General features: G+C 41.3%; 1 protein-coding gene across 2 annotated transcripts in view; it reads right to left on the bottom strand.

Annotated features, from left to right (window-relative positions):
* KIF5C (kinesin family member 5C) overlaps positions 1-21321 on the bottom strand; it is a gene marked incomplete at its 5' end in the record, with an annotated part of 69605 nt that overhangs the window by 21093 nt on the left and 27191 nt on the right. For both annotated transcript variants that reach the window (XM_021398590.1, XM_021398591.1), the window contains 12 exon segments: positions 591-779; positions 3115-3261; positions 4466-4672; positions 7918-7986; positions 9477-9652; positions 12723-12871; positions 16317-16465; positions 16819-16923; positions 17117-17241; positions 18487-18574; positions 19468-19523; positions 20336-20384. In XM_021398590.1, the coding sequence (XP_021254265.1) occupies positions 591-779; positions 3115-3261; positions 4466-4672; positions 7918-7986; positions 9477-9652; positions 12723-12871; positions 16317-16465; positions 16819-16923; positions 17117-17241; positions 18487-18574; positions 19468-19523; positions 20336-20384 (1509 nt within the window).

Here is a 21321-nt window from a genome sequence, read left to right as displayed (position 1 = left end):
TGTCTCCCCCACTTCACGTGTGCAGTAATCAAAGAAACATGGTGAAGCAGTTAGCCCCCTCTCTGCAGAATGCTGCAGCATACATCATTGCCTGTAACATGCCACCCACTGCAAAACCCTCCTACCATCTTGATTTCTATCTTACACAGCATTTCTATAATGTATTATTATATACATACAGCTGCCCAGCTATCTGTTAGCATACTGACAGTCCAGATGCTGGGGCTCTCCAAATGCTTTGTTAGAGACCCACACAATCACTGCTTCCTTTGTCAGTTTGCTTTTTAAGTGGAGGTACAAGATGCAAACAAGTGCTGAGGAAATCTCTCTGAGAGCATTTTCACTATTATGCCATTGAAAACATTTTGAAATCTACAACAGGAGGGCAGACTCTTACCACAGAATGTGCTGAAAAATGCTGAGGGGGAGGAATGCAAAAGGAGAAGAACAAACAACAGAACAGGCAAGAGAAACACCTCTCTTCTCCCTGAATTCTCATTTCTCACTCCTAGCACACACATCTCATGAGGAAGGAGGCTGAGAAAATCATCGAGCCTGGCTTCAAAGGAACAAGAAAGGAGCAAACATACCTGTGAAATGAGGAGCTGGCAAGCTGCAAGCTCCCTCTCGCTGGCATTCATCTTCCTGTTGGAGTCTATCTGGGCACTCTCCAGCTGCTTGCTGCGGTTCACCAGAGATTTCACCTCAGATTTCATCTTGCTGATGTAAAGCCGTGCCATGGTGAACTCCTCTTCGATCACCCCGTTCACATCTGCTAACTAAACACACAGAAGATTGAATCTAAAAGGTATGGTTCTTATGGAAGTCAATGTAAAGCAGTTTTCCTGCTGAGAAACAGTTGTCCGGAGCTAGATAACCTCTGTGAGAGCACAGTCACGCTCAAGGAGCACCCACAGACCTTCATGTTACCTTTAAACATGCTCCACCACTCTGTTTCTCTGAATTTTCATTGATAAGCCTCAAAAGTAAGACATTAAGACTTGTCACAGTGTGCTTCATCAGCTCAGTGATTCATCGTCTCAAGTAATCCAGTCCACCATAATGGCAAGAAGGTATTTTTTGGAGAAACTTCTTCATGTCACCTGATGAGGACATTTTCCTCCTTTCAAGCAACTGAAAGCTGGAGAGCATTTTCAAAGTACTTCTTCAAGAAGTCTGCTCCTGAATGGCTGTGCTCCTTCAATAGCAGACTAGGAGACAGGCATTGGTCTGTAAATCTTACCTGGCAAGAGAAAATTGATCCCCCTCATCTCTAATCATTAATATCCTTCTATTTATACATCACTTCCTTCCTTGGTTAATACCTTGCCTTTGATTTCGATGCGTTTCTCTTCAAGATTTTTCTGCGGCTTCTTAATTCATGTAACACATTGATGAGCTGTAAAGATTCTTCTTGAGTGTACGGACAGTAATTTCATCTGGTTTTGCCTTTTTTCTAGCAGCAAGAGTGAGACAACATGTGCTCTGTCTTCTCCCAACAGACTAAAAAATGTTACTGCCTCCAAAACCCTCAGTCTGGTCTGAAATTAGACATACTTTGAGAAGCTGCTAATTGCCAACAAATTTCAAATCATTCATCTAAAATCTTTTCAATCTTGCCTTATTTACACTGACAGCTGCCCTGTAAAATGCTGACATCTTAGTTGCTCTAAAAATGTGTACCAAACAGCCTCCATTTGCAGAGATTTCCTCTTACAGTTCTTATTAAAATGGCCACCAGAGGATGCTGTAACATCTAGCAAAATTTGGTCCTGTGGTCCAGGAATCTGCATAAACAGGAGGCAGCAGGGATTGTGTCCTCTGCAGAAAGAGCATTCCTGATCATCTGCTGACCTCTGGGGGCTTTAGCAGAATACCAACAGTGCTCAGTCAGCCTGAAGCGCTCCAGCTGCATACGCTCACTTTTACCTTTGGACTGTGAGAGTTCAGGAAAGACCATCACTCAAAAACTGAAGACTGAACAAAAAATGCACAAAAATGGAGTGCACTGCAAGTTACATACATCTCGAGATTTTTTTAACCAGTTTTACTAACTGCTTTTTTACAACATGGTTTTCAATGGTTAGATAAGATGACATTAGTATCTCCAGAAAGATGCTCCAGAGCATGACAAATTTCCATCAGAGATGTGCCATTTAGCAATGACCATGTAAATAATCTTTGAGGTTTAGAATTTTGTTCACCTACGATTCTGTAAGCACAACAATGTGAGCACCTACCTTCTCCATCAGATCTATAAAGCCAAAAGCCTGACAGAATGGTGCCAAAATTTGCACCATCTCCAGATATGTCCAGATCCCAAGGATTCCACCACTTCAACAACCTTCACCCCTTGTTCTTACCTTCCAGCTTCAGAGGAAAAGAATCCTCTATGAAGGACATTTGCCAATATACAAAAGTCAATCTTGCCCTACTGTCATGTAATATCTATGTGGTATATAGCACAAATTTACTAATGCTGAAATCAATGCTTTTAAAGCATCTTGTTTTCAGAAGCATACACAAAAGCGTGGGCTCTTTGATGAAGGCAGCCACTGTTCAAAGGTAAGAAACAAAGAGCCAAAAACTTCCATGCAGATCACTCCCTTCACTCAGGTGTCCTGAATAGCTGTCAGTACAGAAGTACAGATTTAAGGACTGTTCATGTCCACCTATGTGGCTGTTTTAGGACAGATTTCAAAGAAAGAGGCAGCTACCCAGAAGCCAAATCTCTTCAATAATGATTATTTAGATTCTAGGAATTCTTGCTCCTGTCAGCTTACTATGGGGTAGGCCTGTGTTGCATTGTTTGGGCAGAGAACCCAGCCCAGGCCTTGAACAGTAGCATTTAATAGATGCATCTGCACACAGATAGGCTGCATTAGTTTGGCCCCAAACACCGAGCTGGGAGTCAATGCAGTAATTATGTGCACAGACACTGATCACCTCTGACCCAGATGAAGATCTCTTCATTGTTTTACACTGTGCTCTAACTGGGATTGAAATAGCAGTGTCCTGGGAAAAGGGCCACCGTGTCACACACACTCCATGTCCCTTATTTTCATATGGCAGGACGTACATGTTGGGAGGAAGCAATAAAGGCAGCCAACTTACTGTTTTAACATCATTAGTGCCGATGATCCCTCCAATCTCTCCCAGGTCTTTAAGCAGCAAGTTTAAGATTTCTGTAGCTCTCTTCTTCTGATGGTTACTGAGCTCCTGCAACTGGCCCAGCTCCCTCTGGGTTGCTGACAGAACCGTCTGGAAAGATTGAAAAGCAAAAGTTACCCTTCCTTCCTCAGATTCTCTCTATCCATACAGAAACATCACAGAAGAAAACAAAACCGAACTTCTCTGTACGTGATAAATCCACCAAACAATTCACCATCCCAAATCTCTTTGCTTGAATAAAGCAGCAAAGATGAAGCTGGGAGTTAACTGTGGTTCTATAAATTTCTCCCTGCTTCAGTGCATTTCAATAGTGCCACTTTAGGGCATCAGTTCTTCTGTGATATCTAGGTTACACAGCACTGTCTTATATTTTCCTGGAACGTGTCTGCTGGCTCCATGCACTGACACCTACTCCAGCAGCACACAATTCCACCTTGCCATAATCCACTTTCACAACTCACTTGCTAACAAGGCTACTTTAGATCTATTAAACGTAGCAAATCCTGTAAGAATCTTATTTGCATAATACATGTCAAAGAAGGTTAATCACAGAGAAACAGGTATAGAAGGATATGAAATTCAATTTTTTTCTAATGGATTTCATAGTAATCTGTTTTATTAAAGTGGATAACAAAGTCTTATAGTGCTAGATATGCATGAAATCAGACATCTTAACAACATCCTCTTCAATACGTGTCAGGGATGGACCAACCCAGTTAAGCTGATTTTGACTTTTCTCAGATCGGATTTTTGTCCTTATAATCAATACATCATCTGAAGAAAGCTATTTTTTTTTTTTTTTTTTTTGAGATTCCCTTACTCTATAAGAGATCAATGTTCCACAGCACACAGTTCAGAGAAGCACAAACTGATGCCATTTGCACACAGCAGGTTCTCACATCTTTCTTGGTACAATATCGCTTTCAAATGATCAAAACACAGAATGGCCAGTTCTCACATTCAGCTCAGGAGCTGACATGGCGTGCAGAATACAGAGGTTGCAACAGAGCCACAGTCTGCAAACAGCTTTCATATAGCAGCTTCTGAATTAGCTTTATCTTATCCTTTAATTAATACAGAAGATAGAAGGTAGCATGAGCAATTACAGATCTTTTAACTCTGCTGCTCCAATCTTTAAACCACATAGTTATTAAACATACTTGGCAGCAGCATTTGAAAGATCCCCAAAATGGGAGGCAATAGCAATTATCTGGGAAAATCTATGGAAATCTTTAGGAGAGATGCAGAGTCAGGAGGGAGGAGGGAAGCAGCACTATAAACCGCCTGCTCTTACACTCTTCTGTGCCAGTTCATCAGCCAGCTGCTCGTTGGCTCTGGTTTTGTCCTCCACTTCTTGGGATTTCTGGTCATAATTGACAGCTAGCTCTTCCAGGGCTTGAAGGACCTCTTTCACTTCATCTTTTGCAGCTTCGTTCTCAATCTGAAGACGGGTGAGTTCCTCCTGAATCTTCTCATAATCTCTCCTAGTGGAGGCCAAAAGCTGGAAAGCAGATATGACAGGAGCGTAAATCATCCGAGAAGTCATTTAAAAGATAACACTGAAAAGGGCAGAAACAGACAAAGAGAAAGACAAAACGTGAGCAGGCTACGCGTGTGCAGAAGACAGAATGCAAAAGAAGAAGTCCTGCTCCTCCACCAGGAACATCATCAGCTTCCACATAACTGTACGTGAGGGAAGCAAGAAAGGCTCCAAACTTCAATGAAAAGCAAAATCTTAATCAAATCCTATTACAACACGAGACTGAGGCAGAGAAGCTTATTTTAAGCTGCATGATAGCCCCAAAATAAGTTTTCTGCCCTCAATCCAATCCTGCAGCAAGGACAAAAAAAAAAAAAAAACAACCCAACAAAGTAAAATACATAAACACAGAATCACTGCTTTGAAAGGAAGCACTAAAAGGGCTCTCTGAGGCGGCCTCGGAGATCTTGTGGCCTTAGAGGAATCTTCTGATAAACAAACTTCGGATGGGTATTCTTAGTAAACATGTGCAGCATGATGCTGATGACAGATGAGTTGCTCGTATTTGCTGCAGCGAAGCATTAAGTAAAGAAAATGCAGATTTCAGCCACCAAGGCCACCACTTCGGCCACGCAGACAGCAGCACTGCTCTCAAACTGACCACCCGGCAGGAGAATGTCAGAGAAGACACTGCTCCTCTTGGCTCAGAGCGCTAATGGAAAATAGGAAACCAACAAGCTGGCTTCAGACTCTGGCACGGGCCCAAAGTGGCGAAGAGAGGATTCAGATGTAAGGGAAATTTATCTCGTGGTAATGCTGCAGCCTCAGAAGTGCACTCAAGTTATGAAAAAACCCCACTGAATTGCCAAAGCCAGATGGCATGTAAATATTTAAACAACAAAATAGCTTAAAATAATCTTTCTACTAAACACAGATGGAACTATTATTTACATTTACTTAAGAAAATTTCTGTGCGAGTATTGCTGTGACTTCAAGCAAAGGGAAGTGTTATATATCACCTAGAGCATAAGCATCTCCCCAGAAGATTCCTGTTGATACAACATGACAAAATATACCAAGATTTAGGGAGGGTCCTCATAACACTGCAGCGATTGGGCCTGACAAAGGAATCCTGCCTAATGCTGACAGCTGCTCTGGGGTGAGGAGCATCCCCATTCGGAGTGCTGCAGATCTATTTCTGAGCTTCATTTCTCGCATCGCAGCCTCCCTGCTCCTTACTTTGGAGATGTGTTATCAACGTGTCCTTGTCAGAACAGAACAGATCCTGTCTTTATTTGCAGCCAACAGTTTGCAGGTCCCAGCCTCCAAGTGGAGGCACTGGAAGCCAAATGCTCGGAGCAGAGTGATGCACGAGCCAGTGGTGAAAAGGTACCAGAAGACACCAATATCAGCACAATGCCAGCTGGGCAGGCCTTGTATTTATAATTAACCTGCCAGCTTAATCAAGCATTAAAAAGTACTCTGGTTCATTAGGGAGAAGCAGAGCGAGGCAGCTGCTCTCAGCACATACCTCAAGGTGTTAACCATGAGATGTAAGAGAACAGGTACATCACTCCTGCAGCACAGGTGAACCTTACACGTGGAAGACAGGACCTTGGAAAATGTAATTCCATTCCCATGAAGGGGCAAACAAAAATTACTGCCTTATTAGCTATTAAAGGCACGAGACAAATAAAACTTATCAGAGAGCCAGTTTAACCTTCCAAACAAGTGGCACAACACCAGCTGCACAGATTTCAGTAAGACAGCAAAGCCAGACAGGAACACGTGCAAAAATGGGGGAAAAGTGGTAAGGCAAGGATTGGGCCATTGAAAACGTGTGTACGTATTCATAAATAGCACTGAGTACAGAACACAGAATGGGCTGGGGAATAAGCCAGCTTGCAGTATGCTCCCAAATACGTGAAACAAAGAAAGGAATGCAGATCACCCAGAAAACAATACGCAAGAAAAGCCACGAGGGGAAAAATAAGGTTTAGATGAGAGCAGTAATGTAAAAAAGATGAGAGAAGAGAGATGGCCTAAATAACACGCATCAGAAAGTAATGTTGCTGAGAACACATCAAACTGTGTTACATCTGAATAGCCAGAGGCATGGCTAGCACGCAATGCAGAGTAATCAAAAGAAAGTTTTGGGAAGTGAACAGAGCTTCATTACAGAGTAAAATAAAACTGGTAAATCCTTCAGTGGGGATAAAAGCCCAAAGGTAGCACATCAATCATGAACAACAAGTAACAAACACTTTCATATGTTGTTCTCTCCCTGTTAAGATACCTAAGCTTGGAAGTCCTTTCTGCTAGCTTGGATAAGGACCAAGACAGGGACAGAATCATTTTTCACTTTCAGGACTGGTCTTAACATCTGAAAAAACAGTTGCAATGGCTCAGACAGTTGGGACACATATTCTTCCAGAGAATCACACCAAAACAGAAGATTGGCATTTTGGAATACAAGCGACAAGTGAGCTCCCACACCAGGGTTACATTCCTGGTCTGAATCTTCCTCCTCAAGTTTCCCCCAGTTTGATAAACAGCAGAAAATTATTTCTTGCTAAATATCACAGCACATTTGGAGAACTCAGTACTTTGGCATCACTACCATTTTATGTCTTCAAATCTCCACAAACAAATGACAGATAAGGAAATGACTTTGAATCTAAGCTAAAAGTGATCGTTTTCCTCATCTAAGAAAGCACTAACATTCCTTTACAGATAGAAACAATGAAAAAAAATCATGTCTGAAGTGAGTAATCCAAGATTTTAAGGCAATTCTGTGCCAGCGCCAATAGGAGATTTTCCAGCCTCACAGATTTCTCTTGGTACTTTCTCTAATTGCTAATTGCTCTAAAATAATGAACATCAGTAATTTATTATCAGCAGCGATTTGTATACTGTCAAACTAGGAAATCTGTTCACTACTTACTGCCCTGAAAGGATACAGGAATACTGAAAAAACAGGTCTGAAGTGAAACATATTGGCCACACTCCTCTCTCAGTATCTCCAGTGACACTTCCCACAAGGATGGTAGGCTGTTACAAGGAGTTCTCAAGGCCTAAAAAGCTCTTGTGAGGATATTAGGAAATTCTGAAGTTTAAACCTACCTTTAACATGGGTTTCTCCCACCTGCTGAATTTTAACCAGTTACTGTGAGCACATCTAGCCAATAACCGTGACAGAATCACTAAGCGAGGGTCACAAAAGCAAAAGGTATTTTGGTTTCGGTTGGTTTTGTTTTCCTCCTTACCTCCTCTTGATCCAACATTTGTTGCTTCAGTTTTTCAGCCAGCTGGCTCTGCTGATTGATTTCGTCATCCTGCGATGAAACAGGGTTGGAGACTTTCAGTTTCTTTTCACAGGTCTCATTTGATTGCTCATATTTCCCCCCCTTTCTAGTCAGAATAACGCCACGGCAAAACTTGAGCAGGTTAAAAATGAAGAAAATACTCTCAGGTAATGCAAATCAGGCATCCACTTTTACCAGCATTTCAACTTCTTTCTTAAGACGCCATCCTCACAGCTAAGAGCTGACCTTAAATTCAGATGAGAATTTGTGATGGATGCTGCTGAACACGGGCACACCAAGCACAGCAATGCACCAAGTCCATCTCGGTGATACTCCTTCTGATGGAACTCACCCAAGGCAAACAATTGACTCTCATCCTCATGGAGGCAATTGATATCTTGCACTTCACTGGCAACTCTGCTAATGGGTTGATTTCTGATAGAAGTATGGCTAACACGTAGAATATATTGAACCACTAGCCAATACTTAAATAGCTCCTGATAGAACAGAAGAATGGCCTACACTGTAATAAAAAACTATAAAAGGGGATATTTTGGTTTTGTTTTGGGAATCAGATACCTTCTCATTTCCTACAGTGCTGTAGTAATTCACCAACTTATGCTTCCCATCTAACCTAGGGTAAAATGCAGACCTGTTCTTGCTTCCTTCAAGAATAATTCAGGCCTTGCTACATTTGATGACCAGCATTTGTTTCTTTTTCTAATCAATACGTAAAACCTATACAAGTACTACAGGGTAGGTAGTCTCCACCCCAGAAAAGCTGTAGTTTCTCAATGACCTTAACTGTTATTTGAATGCCAGCAACATACTGCCTTGCCATTTGCAAACAGACTGTGGTGAGACCTCGTGCCACAGCACAGCAGAACTAAGGCTCAAAATTTCCCCTTTGCACTCCAAGAAACAGTGGGCTTTTTTGTTTTTGTATTTTTCTGCTAATTACACTTGAAAATTAAAACCAGTTTTGGTTCAACATTAAAGCTGTCCTGAAAACTTTTGCTAGGTAGCCTTTTAGGCTGCTCTCATTCATCATGGTTGGTGTTTTTAGGATGCCTTTTTTTCCCCACTTCTTATCTTCACACAAGCCAAAGCCATTAATGGCAAGTGCTCAGTAAATGTATTGCTGATAGCTTTAAGTGCCAATAAATGTGCTTCAAGCTGTGCAAATCAAAAAAAGCCACCTGCACTCCAGAGAGTGCTCACAGCTAGAACAAGATGAACAAAAAAGGCCTAAGGGATGGGTTTTTTTTTTCTTTAAAATTATAATACATACTAAACGTGAAGACACAGTTTCCCCTTATTTTTTATACATATTTTTTAATTTTCTTTCTCCCGTGACTGAAATGAGGTTAGTTTGCTGAGCATGTATGCTGCCAGGAGGAAGAGGAACAGCTCAAACTACACAACTAGGACACAAAATGAGGAACAAAAATAAAACCCACCCATCTTGGCTTTGGCTTCCATTTACACACATAGAACGGAGTCAAAACAGATATTCACACCTTATCATCCAGCTGCCTGTAGAGACTGGCAATCTCCTCATCATACTTCTGCTTCTCCTCTGTTGAGATGCTGGCAACCACGGGTGTGATGTTGTCAATGATCGGCGTGTTGTCACACGGCTCCAGGTTCTTCTGGTCTTTGGCACTGATCTGTTCGTCCTCGGGCACAGCTTCTCCTGCAGGTACACAAACCGTGGTCACTACAACCCAGGGGACAGGGGAGCCCAAAAACGCGGGCATCCCAGGACAGTCTTGGCTGAGGGGCAGCCAGAAGGGTGAGCTGGGGACAGGCCTGCCTGCGGGCAACTGCCATAAGTAAAGGTAAAAGGCAAGGCTAGGTGCAGAGAGATGGCCACGCAACCTCCAGGGTTAGGAAAATAAGCAAATCAAACGCTGCAGCAGTTTGAATGGCTGACACTGAAAGCACTGAACTCCTGACTTCCCTTTCACCCAGGCCCTTATGCATGGGATTAGCTCCTTGGATTAACAGAAGGGGAAATGAGGAGGAAAAAAAACCCAGACTTTCAGCCTAAAGCTGAAGGCAATCAACTGTCCCTTCCTCTCCAGATTTCCAACTGCCTTATTAGCTTTCCCTCCCCCATAATGAACTGCTAAAGCACCAGGACAACAAGCAAGACAGCTGCTTTTAAAATAATCTTCACGTTCTGCCTTGTCACATCTAAAATGAAATAGCACAGACCAATTTTCAGTTGTTGCCTATGCATACAAGATAGGAGGTTATCCCTACACATTTTCTTTCAAAATTATTTTCTCTGAGGAGTATTCTCTTTGATAACCTAGGAGCATTCCAATTACAGGGCTGCTGCAGTTCAGTGAAGAGAGACAGGCAAGCTGTTCATGCCAGAAATTGAATCTACATTCATTAATCTGGTGAGAGAGTTAGCTGCTGAATGCTGCGTGCATTGTTCAAGGTGTGGGAAGGCTACATTCAAACCTTCTGCAGAGATCTTTTCCATTTCTACGAAAAGCTACAATATTTTAGTGCATAAAGCTTCACAGGGTATTCTTCCTGCCCAAACAAGGTTGGGCACTGGCAGAAGGAAGCCAATGGGACAAATGCATCAAAAAACCAAAAAGGCAGGCTACTTCAGACCAGAACGCAGACCGAAATGGGCCGTGTAAAAGCATGACCAACAAACAGAGAAGATGTTTTTTGCAAGTTTAAAGCCGGAAAGAAGAAACTTGGAATCAAGTTTCTAAAAGTACTGCTGTGAAAATACTTTTTACCCTGTTGCTAGCGACTCAGTGATAAGATAGAGCAAGATATAAAATGATTTTTTCTCTGTAGCATTTCAGCAGCACAGAGCAAGAAAGGTGGGCTCATCCAGAGCAGGGGAGCCGGCAGGCGGGGCAGCAATGTGCTTGGACTGCAGAGCATCAGTCGGGTGCCTCCCAAGCAGGACCTTGAGATTTTCCTTTTGCTGCTGTGTTGAACACTGCAGCTTTGTATTTCAGGCTACAAGTGAAAGGAGGAGGGGAGCATACATTTGATACAAATGCTGGGAGGACAACATCCTTGTAACTGTAAGACACAAAGCTAATTGTGCACAGAAGTCCTCCTTCAGAGAGAACAGGGCACAGCCACCTTCTGCTGTAATTTTATTTTTGTTTTCTGAATGTACAGAACAAGCTATACCGGTGGAATCCTTACACATTCATCTTGTATTTTACACTCAAGATATAGCTTTTGTTACAATTTCTTTTGGAAAGAGTCTCCTTTGACAGAGTATCCTTCCAAATGATGCTGTTTCAGAAGGTCAGACAAGAAATCAATAATATTTTGAATGCATTTAATGTGTGGCTTGGTAACACCAATGAGAAAAGCAGGGCAGATGTAAGGGAAGAGGCAGTGTGTATATTTAGACTAAACAATAGAGGCAGCATTCTATGTTTAAACAGCATATAGGATGGATGTGTACAGGTTTTTCTTAAAAATTCTTTCCGGGATGGGAAGGAAATTATTGAAATTATTATCACATTTAGCAAACACAGAATGAAACGCAGAACATGAAATTGCCAAGAATTCCCAGTGCTCCTCAACACACACAACAGACCGACCGTCTCCATAGCAATTTCACCATGTGGATAAGGGAAATATTCCCTGTGCTAAAGTGGTCCAACCCCCCAGAGAAAGATGCAGAAAGCAACCATTAGGGAACTACCTGATGGGAAAGGCAAAGAAACAGCACAGCGAGGTGAAAGAAAGTAACACTGCTCTGCACCCATAAGGGGCAGGCATTATCTTTTAAGTATGGACAGCAGAGATTTTATCTGTTATTCAAAAGCAGACTTGACAAGTGCAAGGCAATTTGTGACTAATAATTAAATCGCATATTTGTTTTCAACTCTGGCAAGCAAGAGGTATGTAATGTGCTACTGAACTGCTACAAGCATCAACAACATAGGGCCTGGACGACAAGCAATATAGAAAATAAAAATGACTCCAGTGAAGCAGCCTTTTAGTGTTGTGAGTTTGTTGGGGTTTCAGGGTGGGAGAGGGGTGCAGGGTTGGTCTGTCTTGGCTTTAGAGACACATATTTCTTTGTTGCTTATTAGGAGATCGGGTTTGGCTTGGGTTTGCTTCTAAAAGTGGGAGAGGAAGAAAAATAAAAGTAAGCATGGTTTACTAAAATCATCTGTAAGGTCTTTATATTTTACATAAGAATATATATATGCAATTAGTGTGAATGCGTTAAAAAATGCTTCTGCCTTATCAAGTGGAACTTAATCTTGTAATTTAACCTGAATAGCAGTTCCCCATTTCTGTGAAGAACACTAGCTGTTCTTACATAAATTTCACTTAGAAGTCGTAGAAGCAGACAAGGGGTGATTCTTCTCATCAACAACATTCCTAGTCACTGTACTAGAGGACTACTTGTTCTAATGTTAAATTAAATTATAAAAAAAAATAAACCTTACCTTGAAGCAAAATGGAACTGATTCTCATGCCTGAGAAGCACAGTTCTTTGTAAAAAATGAAACGTTATATTTTCTTGTTAATTTAATATTACTAGCAGTATTAAGAATTATTGAGGCACTTCAGTGCCACCAATGCAGGGCGCTGGAAGCTCAGAGGAGAGGTGGGACCAGGATTCACAAATCTGTGGCCAGCAACAGGCAGCTGTGTGGCCAAAGGTGCTAATAAGCAGGCTGTGTGCTTGGGAGTTTAAGAGATGTAACTTAAAATCTGCAGAAACACACCCATTCCCCTTTTCCCATACATACCATTTCTCCACCTGTTGAGTTCCAGCTCCAGATGCTGGATGACATTCTTCAGACTCTTGTTTTTGTCTTTTTCCTTCTCGTACTTTTTCTTCCACTCCTCGGCAGTCAGCTCCAGATTCACAGAGACTGTGTTCTTAATAGTCTTAGCCCTGCGTAACAAAAATAGGTGTCAGCTGCTCTGCAACTTCTATCCCAGTGCAACAGTAGGGATTCGGAAAGTCTTCTGTTCCACAAAGGGAAACTACTTAACACTGGTGGTTTAGCTCCTGAAATGCAATGTCATAATGCCATTTTCTCTCAAAACCTCAGTGGGGTTACTACCTTGAAGTCTCAACAGAATTTGGAGGCTCAGACCCTGAGCCTCTCCAAACGAACCCGGTGCTAGCAAACACAGCAGAAACTTGGTCTCTGTTTAACTAATGCAAGAACAGACTGCTGGTTTGTAAAGCGTGGGCTGAAATGCCCATGCAAGGACCTGCCCTCAGCTATCAGCTATAGATACACTGGCTAACTCTCCCCTGGGGAGGGCACGTGATCTTTATTATTTTCTTCGTGGCTTCACTTAATGATTCTGAATCACCTTCTAAACATGGCCAATCACTTACAATCCCAAAGCTTTCTTTTGGTGGCAGGGAAACGCTTCCACACCTGCACCTCCTATTTCAAACCCTGCCCTGGTGACTTGCACTATGTGGCATGCAGAAGTTTGATTGCCTTAGAAGAACTGAAAAATAACCTTGTACTTCTAAAAGATGCAGATGACTACTGGTTGTGAGACTGGGTAAAAGCCATTCTGCTAAAAGCACAGCTCACGTTTTTACTCACTGAGGAAAAAATGCCACACCATAAAACGTAATGACTGCATTACAGTGCCGATGGACGAAGCACGTACTAGTAACTACAATTAAAAACAACATAAAAACACAGAAAAAGAAGAAGAGAGAAGAAACCGACTCACTGCTAATAGAAGAGCCCATGCTTTTGCAGCTGGGCCCGTGAAGATGAGTTTTACTCCTGACACTTACTTTAATGGTGGTATTTCTTTATTGCTTGGAAAAATGGAGGATCTGGTAATCAACCACGAGTCACACCCCTTTCCTTTAAAGTTATTCAGCCCTTAATGCTGTCACATCAGAAAAAATGGAATATCACAGCCAAAGGGCCTGTAAATGAAACCATTCCTTGTAGACAGCAATAATCCTGGTCAAAGTGCTGACAAACAACACTGTGCACGTACAGCAAGTGTGCTCCTCTGGTCCTGGCACATCAGCACTCCTCTTTGCATGTCCTTCCTTACAATTACATGCTCCCCAGGACCTCCTATTTCAGCACAACTCTACAGCTTCTAAGCAGAAAACCAAAAAACAACCAACACATTACCCACTAACCAAGCTTTCTCGCAAAGAAATCAGCCCTCTTCCCAGTTCTTTCAGCTGACCTCCTAGACCTCAGCAAGGAGCATTTTATGGATTAAAAAGAGAAAACCTTCCTCCTCCTGGCAGCGTTAAGCATTTCTAGCTTGTGATTTGTATTCGAGGTTTGAGGTTGTTTCTGGTTTGGTGGCCAGCACGTGCAGCAGGTGAATTCCCTCTGCTGCTCTCAGCAGTCTTGCCACTGCAGTCCAAGCTCTGCTAGCCAGGATGTGCAAAGGTGGTCTGAAAATTGTTTTGCCTTCCAAACAGAAAGGCAAGTTTTACCGATGACTGGAAAGAGAAATGAAACCAAGAGAAATGTAAGCTGGAATAATACAGAAACTGGACTTCCCCTACACACGCTTCCCTAAGTACCCACGCAAACAAGTTCCCAGAGATCCTGGAGCACGGTCGTGCACTGCAGACCACAAGCAAGTCCCTTCATGAATCTAGAGATTTAAAAAACAGCCACACGCACAAACCCACACTCCACAGCCCCGTAACCCCTCCACTCTGAACCGTTATGTTTTACTGCTCACCTTTCCTTTTACTTCAGACCCTACCTGCAGACACAGAGCTCAGAGTAACAGCCTGCAGACTGAAAGCCATCACAGCACCTAGCTGCAGTTTAAAATGAAATGCTGCTTCACTTTTTAACCACGCCAGAGCCTTACGCAGGAGGAGCCAGCAGCAACTTTGGGCCTGCTCTTTGGTTTTACAGAGGTGCAAGATCCACGCTTGTCTGAAACCACCCAAAGTCAGAAAACCCGGACACGTGGAGGTTTCAACTGCGATCCGTCCAAACGTTTAAACTTCTGCCATCTACAAAAACTGCGAGTCTTTGTATTTGAGAGTCGTTAACAATTTGTATTTACTTCCACGCCACAGGAAGAAGCAGAGCTCAGAGGAATGCAGGCTATGTGCAGCTACCTGACTGCACACGGGGCCTTCCCCACCTCCACAAATCCCAGCAGCAGACAAGTTAATCCTGCTCCTGGCAGCGCCAGACGGGGAACGCGTTGCAGAACTGTCTGCCAGCCTTAACCCACAGCATCAGCCTTAATCCCCACAGCTGGCCATTAAGAGGGGCTACACCAACTGCATCTCCGTGCCCTTCAGGGCCCATCCTGTGTTTTTATATGCTCTCGTGTGAACGCACTACAGAGCTCACCTTCCTTCAGCAAGATCTAAGGAAGAGCTCCCATTAAACACAAACAGCAGGGCGATCAACTAATATTAGATTGCCAGATTTGTCTTTTATACAAGATTTTAATTCCCAGTATAAAATGCTCCATAACAGCGTCAATTTTAATGCAAAACTTAACGCCAAGTGGAAGACACGACCCATTTTCTGACAAAGATAAATTAAATGATTGTACAAACTGTTAAATAAATGATATCTCAAACAATCATAAGTTGCTAGCATTTTTCTCATTTTGCCATCACGCAAAGAAATATACACCAAACAAAGCAAATGATTCTCCAAAGTATCAAGAGATCTCGTTAGTTCTAATAAAAGTAATTATGTAAAGATCCTGACCTGTTCTGGCAACCTTTCCAAAGGTATCTCATACGACTACAGCCAATGATATACACACAAGATAAATTTTCCTTCCAAACTCTTCCACATTTCTTTAATCCTTGCTTGTTCCTAAATTATTAACGATGCTCTAAACATGCAAAGCTATCATGGTAATCTATCAAAACTGCCGGCATTACATTGCATTCACATTCTTAAGTCTAAATTAACAGTTTAAAAAAATATTTTTTTGTGACCATAACAATAATCGTTGAGATGCCATGCAAGGAGAAGATACCTCAAAAGCAACAACAGCAGTATCAGACAGAGCAATACCAAATGTTTTCCACCGAGTTAGCCAGCAGAAAACTGCCCGGTACCACTATCTTCCCCATAAAACTTCAAAGAACTACAAGAACACGTCATACTTTCTGAAGCAGTGCAGCTGTTGGCCAACACTAACATTTCTTTTACCGGTACCATACGGAATAAAGAGACAGTTTTCTCAAGTTCTATTTTTTGAACAACTTCAGAAACCATCACCTCCATGGTTTCTGAAATGCTGAAATGCCTCCTCGTGGCACTGCCCTCAGCACAGCTGATTCAGAACATGTGGAAGAGCTCAAATGAGAGTTATCTACCTTAATGCTGAGTAGCACTCACCGCTGTCCAAACATTAGGGTCGACTTTGTTTCTGCTTCGTTGAAAATAGAAGGAGAACAGCATATAACAATGGTGGTTCTGCAGTTTCCACCGAGGGAATCCTGAAGTATCCGGGTCATTTTGCTGTCTCGGTACGGAACGTGAGTTTTCTAATCAAAATACAAATGAGATGCATGAACAATTTTTTTAAATAGCAGTATCGTAACTGAGAGAGAATACGAGTCAGCGATGACAGGATTAATGGACTTTGAAGTATACAGTCCTCAAGTGCAGCAGTTTTGGTTGTGCTAAGATGAACTGCACTGGATAACCACTCAAGTGAAATCACAAACAATTTGCTTTTTTTATCTTTAGTAGAATACTAAAAACATTATTGGATTGTGGCTGAAAAGCCGATACTTTCTTCTTTCTGAACTGAAACCTTAGCTTATTTCTTATATGCATGATAAAAGAAAGATAAACAGAAAGTTATTCCAAACCAGCACAAAACAGGATTACTTACAGTTCCTTCTGCCAAGGCAGATATCACGTTGCCTAAAGCAGACAAAGACTTATTGATATTTTTAGCTTCATCAAGAACAGCACCCTCCGCTCCAGTTTTGCTGACCTACCAAAGAGAGCAGGCAACAGTGAGGCTCGGCTACTGCCAAATCAGTGCAGATGGGGCAGTGCAACAATTAAAGATGCTCTTGGAAGAACAACAAAGCAAGCTTATCCTCAGCCAAGGGAGACTTTTATATGCACATGGTCAGTTTAGTAATCTCACTAGTATCTCTGAACATTTCATGAAGACAGATTACCTTCTCGCTTCCAGCCAAGTCTACCAGGTACAGTTTTCCACTGAGTTTCTTCTCAGTTTCCACATTCTCTTGTTTAATATTAATAAGGAAGATGCTGTGACTTCTAGAGCTGTGTTCGTTCATATCTGCACAGGAATCACATTTTAAAAGTGTTGTGTAAGTGACAAGAAGTTATATTTCAGTGCCATCCAATGGTTAACAAATTCAAAAATAAGAGTCCATTCATTGGAGAGTTTAGTCCTGGACCACAGCATCTCACGTCCATAGACTACGGAACAAACTCTTACTTTCTCCTACCAAGACCTAAATTAACCAGAATCATAATAAATGCCAGCCTTGGAAAAAGTCTTTTTTTTCTCCCTCTCCCTTTTTTTTTCTTAAGTTTATTTTTTCCCCAAACCAACAAAATTTAACCAGAAATAGTACTAAAGGATTAACATTGAAAGTATAATAAGATAGCACTCCAGGGATACAGAAAGAAAAAAAGGTTCTCTCCTTTTGTGCTTCTTCATGAGTATACAGCACACACACAAAAATCCCATGTGATACAATAAATGCTATTTAGACGTGTTGATGTAGAACTGCAATAAGAATGTAGCATCATGGATAGAGAAAGAATTCTAAGCTGAACAAAATTAAAGAGAATTACAAAGCAATACAAAGAAGTTGGGCAGGTCAGTGCATTTCTGTGAGAACATTTCTCAACCTCTTAGCAAACACTTTCAGCAAAAAAAAACACAATTTATACTAGTTTCAGAGACACTTTTACTGCTTATGTAATTAATTACCCTCCTTCACCCAGGCAGCAAACAGAACACAGGCTGCTACAATTGCAGCTTCCATTTTTTCTAAGTTAGATGTAAACTTGGTAGGCTTGATAAGTTAGCAAAAAGAAAACATTTATTCTGGAACAAAGATAACTGCTCTGCAGTCTTGGCCTTTGATTTTGATCAATGGATTCCTCTGAGATTTGACTTGAAGAACACGTGTAGATATACTCACTTAACTGCAGTTTTGAAGAACCTCCACAATAAGTAATAATTGGTATTTTTAACTTTTTTTGCATACAGATGCTATATAGCACTGTGTGCTAAATCCAGGAGTTCTCACTGAAACAATAAATGCTGTATGCAATGAAGTTGCAAAACAAATCCCAGAATCATAGAATGGCCCGGGTTGAAAGGACCTCAAAGATCAGTGAGTTTCATCCCCCCTGCCATGGGCAGGGTTGCCAAAAACGTACAGTTTTATTAATTTTAAAATGTTGAAATCTGCACATCATGAGACCGTTCACACAAATAACTCGAAATACTTTGTGTGTACCACCAGGAAGCACCAAGCAGCCAGGGAAGCGCCCACAGAACACCTACTTGTAACAGCCACGTGGCGGTTAGCTTTCCCTTCATCAATCACATCCAACACCTCCTCAGGACTAGACACAAATCTTTCTGTACAACCCTGGAAATCAAGCACAAGAAACGTTTAGAAGAGCACTAGTACTCCACATGTCATCAAGAATCTATAGAACGGATGATCAAATAAGGAAAAGAATCATCAACATCCGACCCAACCACCAGCAAGGCAGTGATCCACACCTGCCTTGGTACAACTTTCAGCAGCTCTTGATGGGACAGGGTGAGAAAGTTTTTTTTCCACAAAATTAAATACTCAGTCAAATCCTAACGTATAGGAGAGAGTTTCTACACTTAGCACATAAAGAATGGCACAGCATATATATGCCTATTGCTAATTTGGGTTAGATTACATGTCCAAATTAATATTTCTCTCTCAATCTGTACAAGACAGAGTCCTCTTTCTCTGCAATATTAGTAAGGGAGCTATTTTATCTTATTATTTTTACACTCTACAGGGTCAGAATAAACAAATGATATTATATGTATGTTATTAGGGTTCACATATGTTCACAAGAAATATATGGCATCTAATTGAGGGCACAGGAAGTCACAGAGCAGTTTACAGGAAACTCTAGCCCAACAAATCTGTTCTAAAATACTGCAAGACTACAGTGACAAAGTATTAACCAATTCTTCAAGATGTTCTCTTTCATATTCAATATGAAACAGACATACAAATACTGAAAATTTAACACCCCTAGAACACATCGTAAATGTTTGAAGTCAGTAACACAAAGCAGACAAACGATTCAAGCCCATTAATATTTCAGGAAACTGTTTAAATTCAGGATCTAATGCTGCTTGAACATTCAAGACTGAACATCAGTTGAATCATCTCAGTAAACACACTGGTACACGAGCAGAGATGCGTAAATGAATGTATGTGTCGCTCATCTGAGAAAAAATGAAAGGCTGAGCTTCAGCTTTGCCTTGTACCTTCACATATGGAACTCTGTTTTTATCTTCATGTACAGCGAGGTTCGTCTTTGACACTAGAAAGAAAGATGGAGATCATGAGGAACATTCCACACGTAGGAACGTGTCAATTACAAGCACAACAGAAAAATGCAAATATTCTGAATATATTAAATCTGTCAACGCAGAGTGTAGTAATTTCCTAACCCTTGTAAACTAATGCTATTTCTGTACATACATTTTGTTTCTTTTTGTAGACTTTGTACCCATTTCTTTATAGTTACTTTTATGGAAAAGACCTTTTCTTTACTGCTTGTCTTAGTATAGCTAAGACAGAACAATCTGGATTTGTTCAAAGCAGCAAAACTTTAAAAAGAATCAGGAGGTCTCTTGGGAATTCCAAAAAAGCTTGAATAGATGTTCCTGGGTGTTGCTATTAGGTTCTATTTCTCTGTCTTCAGGCTGATTCAAAAAAGCCTTAGTGACTTTCACTAACATACAGACACACAAATTGTTATCTCCCACAAAATCCCACCTAAAAGAAGCAAAGCAAAGGAAAAAATAAAAACAACTTAAAAAGAAAACCATCCCCCGAATGAACCCTATGCATTCTTTTTTTACACTAAATCCAGAGGTAGCTTGCAAGACTCAGAAACAGCCCCTTCCATTCGCCTGTGTACTCACTGCTGGATAACCAAGCTGGGTAGCACTGCCAAAGCAGTGCACCTCCACTGATGATTTACACCAGGACTCTTTCAGAAACCCAGTCACAGTCACACAGCTTCAACTTACATCACTCAAAGGCAGTAACTGAACCAATATTGAAGGGAGAAGAAAGCCCCAAACCAAACCAACCACCACCTACTTATATAAGAAATGAGAAACTTACCATCAAGTAGGTCCCTTATTTTGTCCAAATAAATCTCAAAGTAGGAAACCTAATTAAATAATCATAAACATTACAGATTTAGACTTCAGCAGTTTAAAAGGGCTTCTACCTATATTTATCTGTCAAAATGAAAAGCACCAAACTAAAAGTAAAACCCATCTCCCGCATGCTTAGAGTTATATCTTTCTCTTCTGAATGATTTACGTGCCAACAACCTCTCTCTATTTATTGGTGGTTCATCAGGAATGCATGTCAAAAAGCTTCAGACAAATCTCAGCTTCCTCATACTTCCGGACACAAAAATACTGAACAGAACCAATGTAACCCAGTCAGTATCATTCCATCACTACATATTACTACACCACTTGCAGGGCATAGTTTGACAAGAGCCAGAGCGATACAGCCCATGGAATGGACTGCCCAGGGAGGTGGGGGAGTCATTGTCCCTGGAGGTGTTAAGAAACATTTAGATATAGTGTTGAGAGACATGGTTTAGTGGGGTTATTGGTGGTAGGTGGATGGTTGGACTGGATGATCTTGCAGGTCTTTTCCAACCTAGCTGATTCTATGATTCAGCAGCACAAAGGCAGACAGCACAGCCCGTGGTTTAGCACACCAGTAGCACAAGCCTGAGCTATGCACATTAAATGAAACTTTACAATGAAGCATATTGTAAAAGCTCTTTCCTGAATCAAGTCTCAAATAGCAGAAGGAAAATGGGCTTTTCTGTCACAAAAAGAGACAATTGTCCTCAAAAAAAAAAAAAAAGAGAGAGAGAAAAAGTTTAAGGAGAAGTCGAATGAATGAGTGACTATCCCAATAAAAGGGTATTCAGCTCTGACAGAGGCAAACAGAAATGTGTTGTCGGAGTGGTGCCTAACTGCACCAGAACTAAGTTTTATTTAGGGATTATTTAACAAATCAAAAGCCAGATGGATAAATTCCAGGTATCTGTAAATCCTAGCCATCTAGTAAAGCCTCATCTT

This window comes from Numida meleagris, chromosome 5 (assembly GCF_002078875.1).
Source record: "Numida meleagris isolate 19003 breed g44 Domestic line chromosome 5, NumMel1.0, whole genome shotgun sequence".
Lineage (NCBI taxonomy): Eukaryota > Metazoa > Chordata > Aves > Galliformes > Numididae > Numida > Numida meleagris.
Note: the sequence above shows the minus strand (reverse complement) of the source record. Positions and strands in the feature narration are given on the sequence as shown.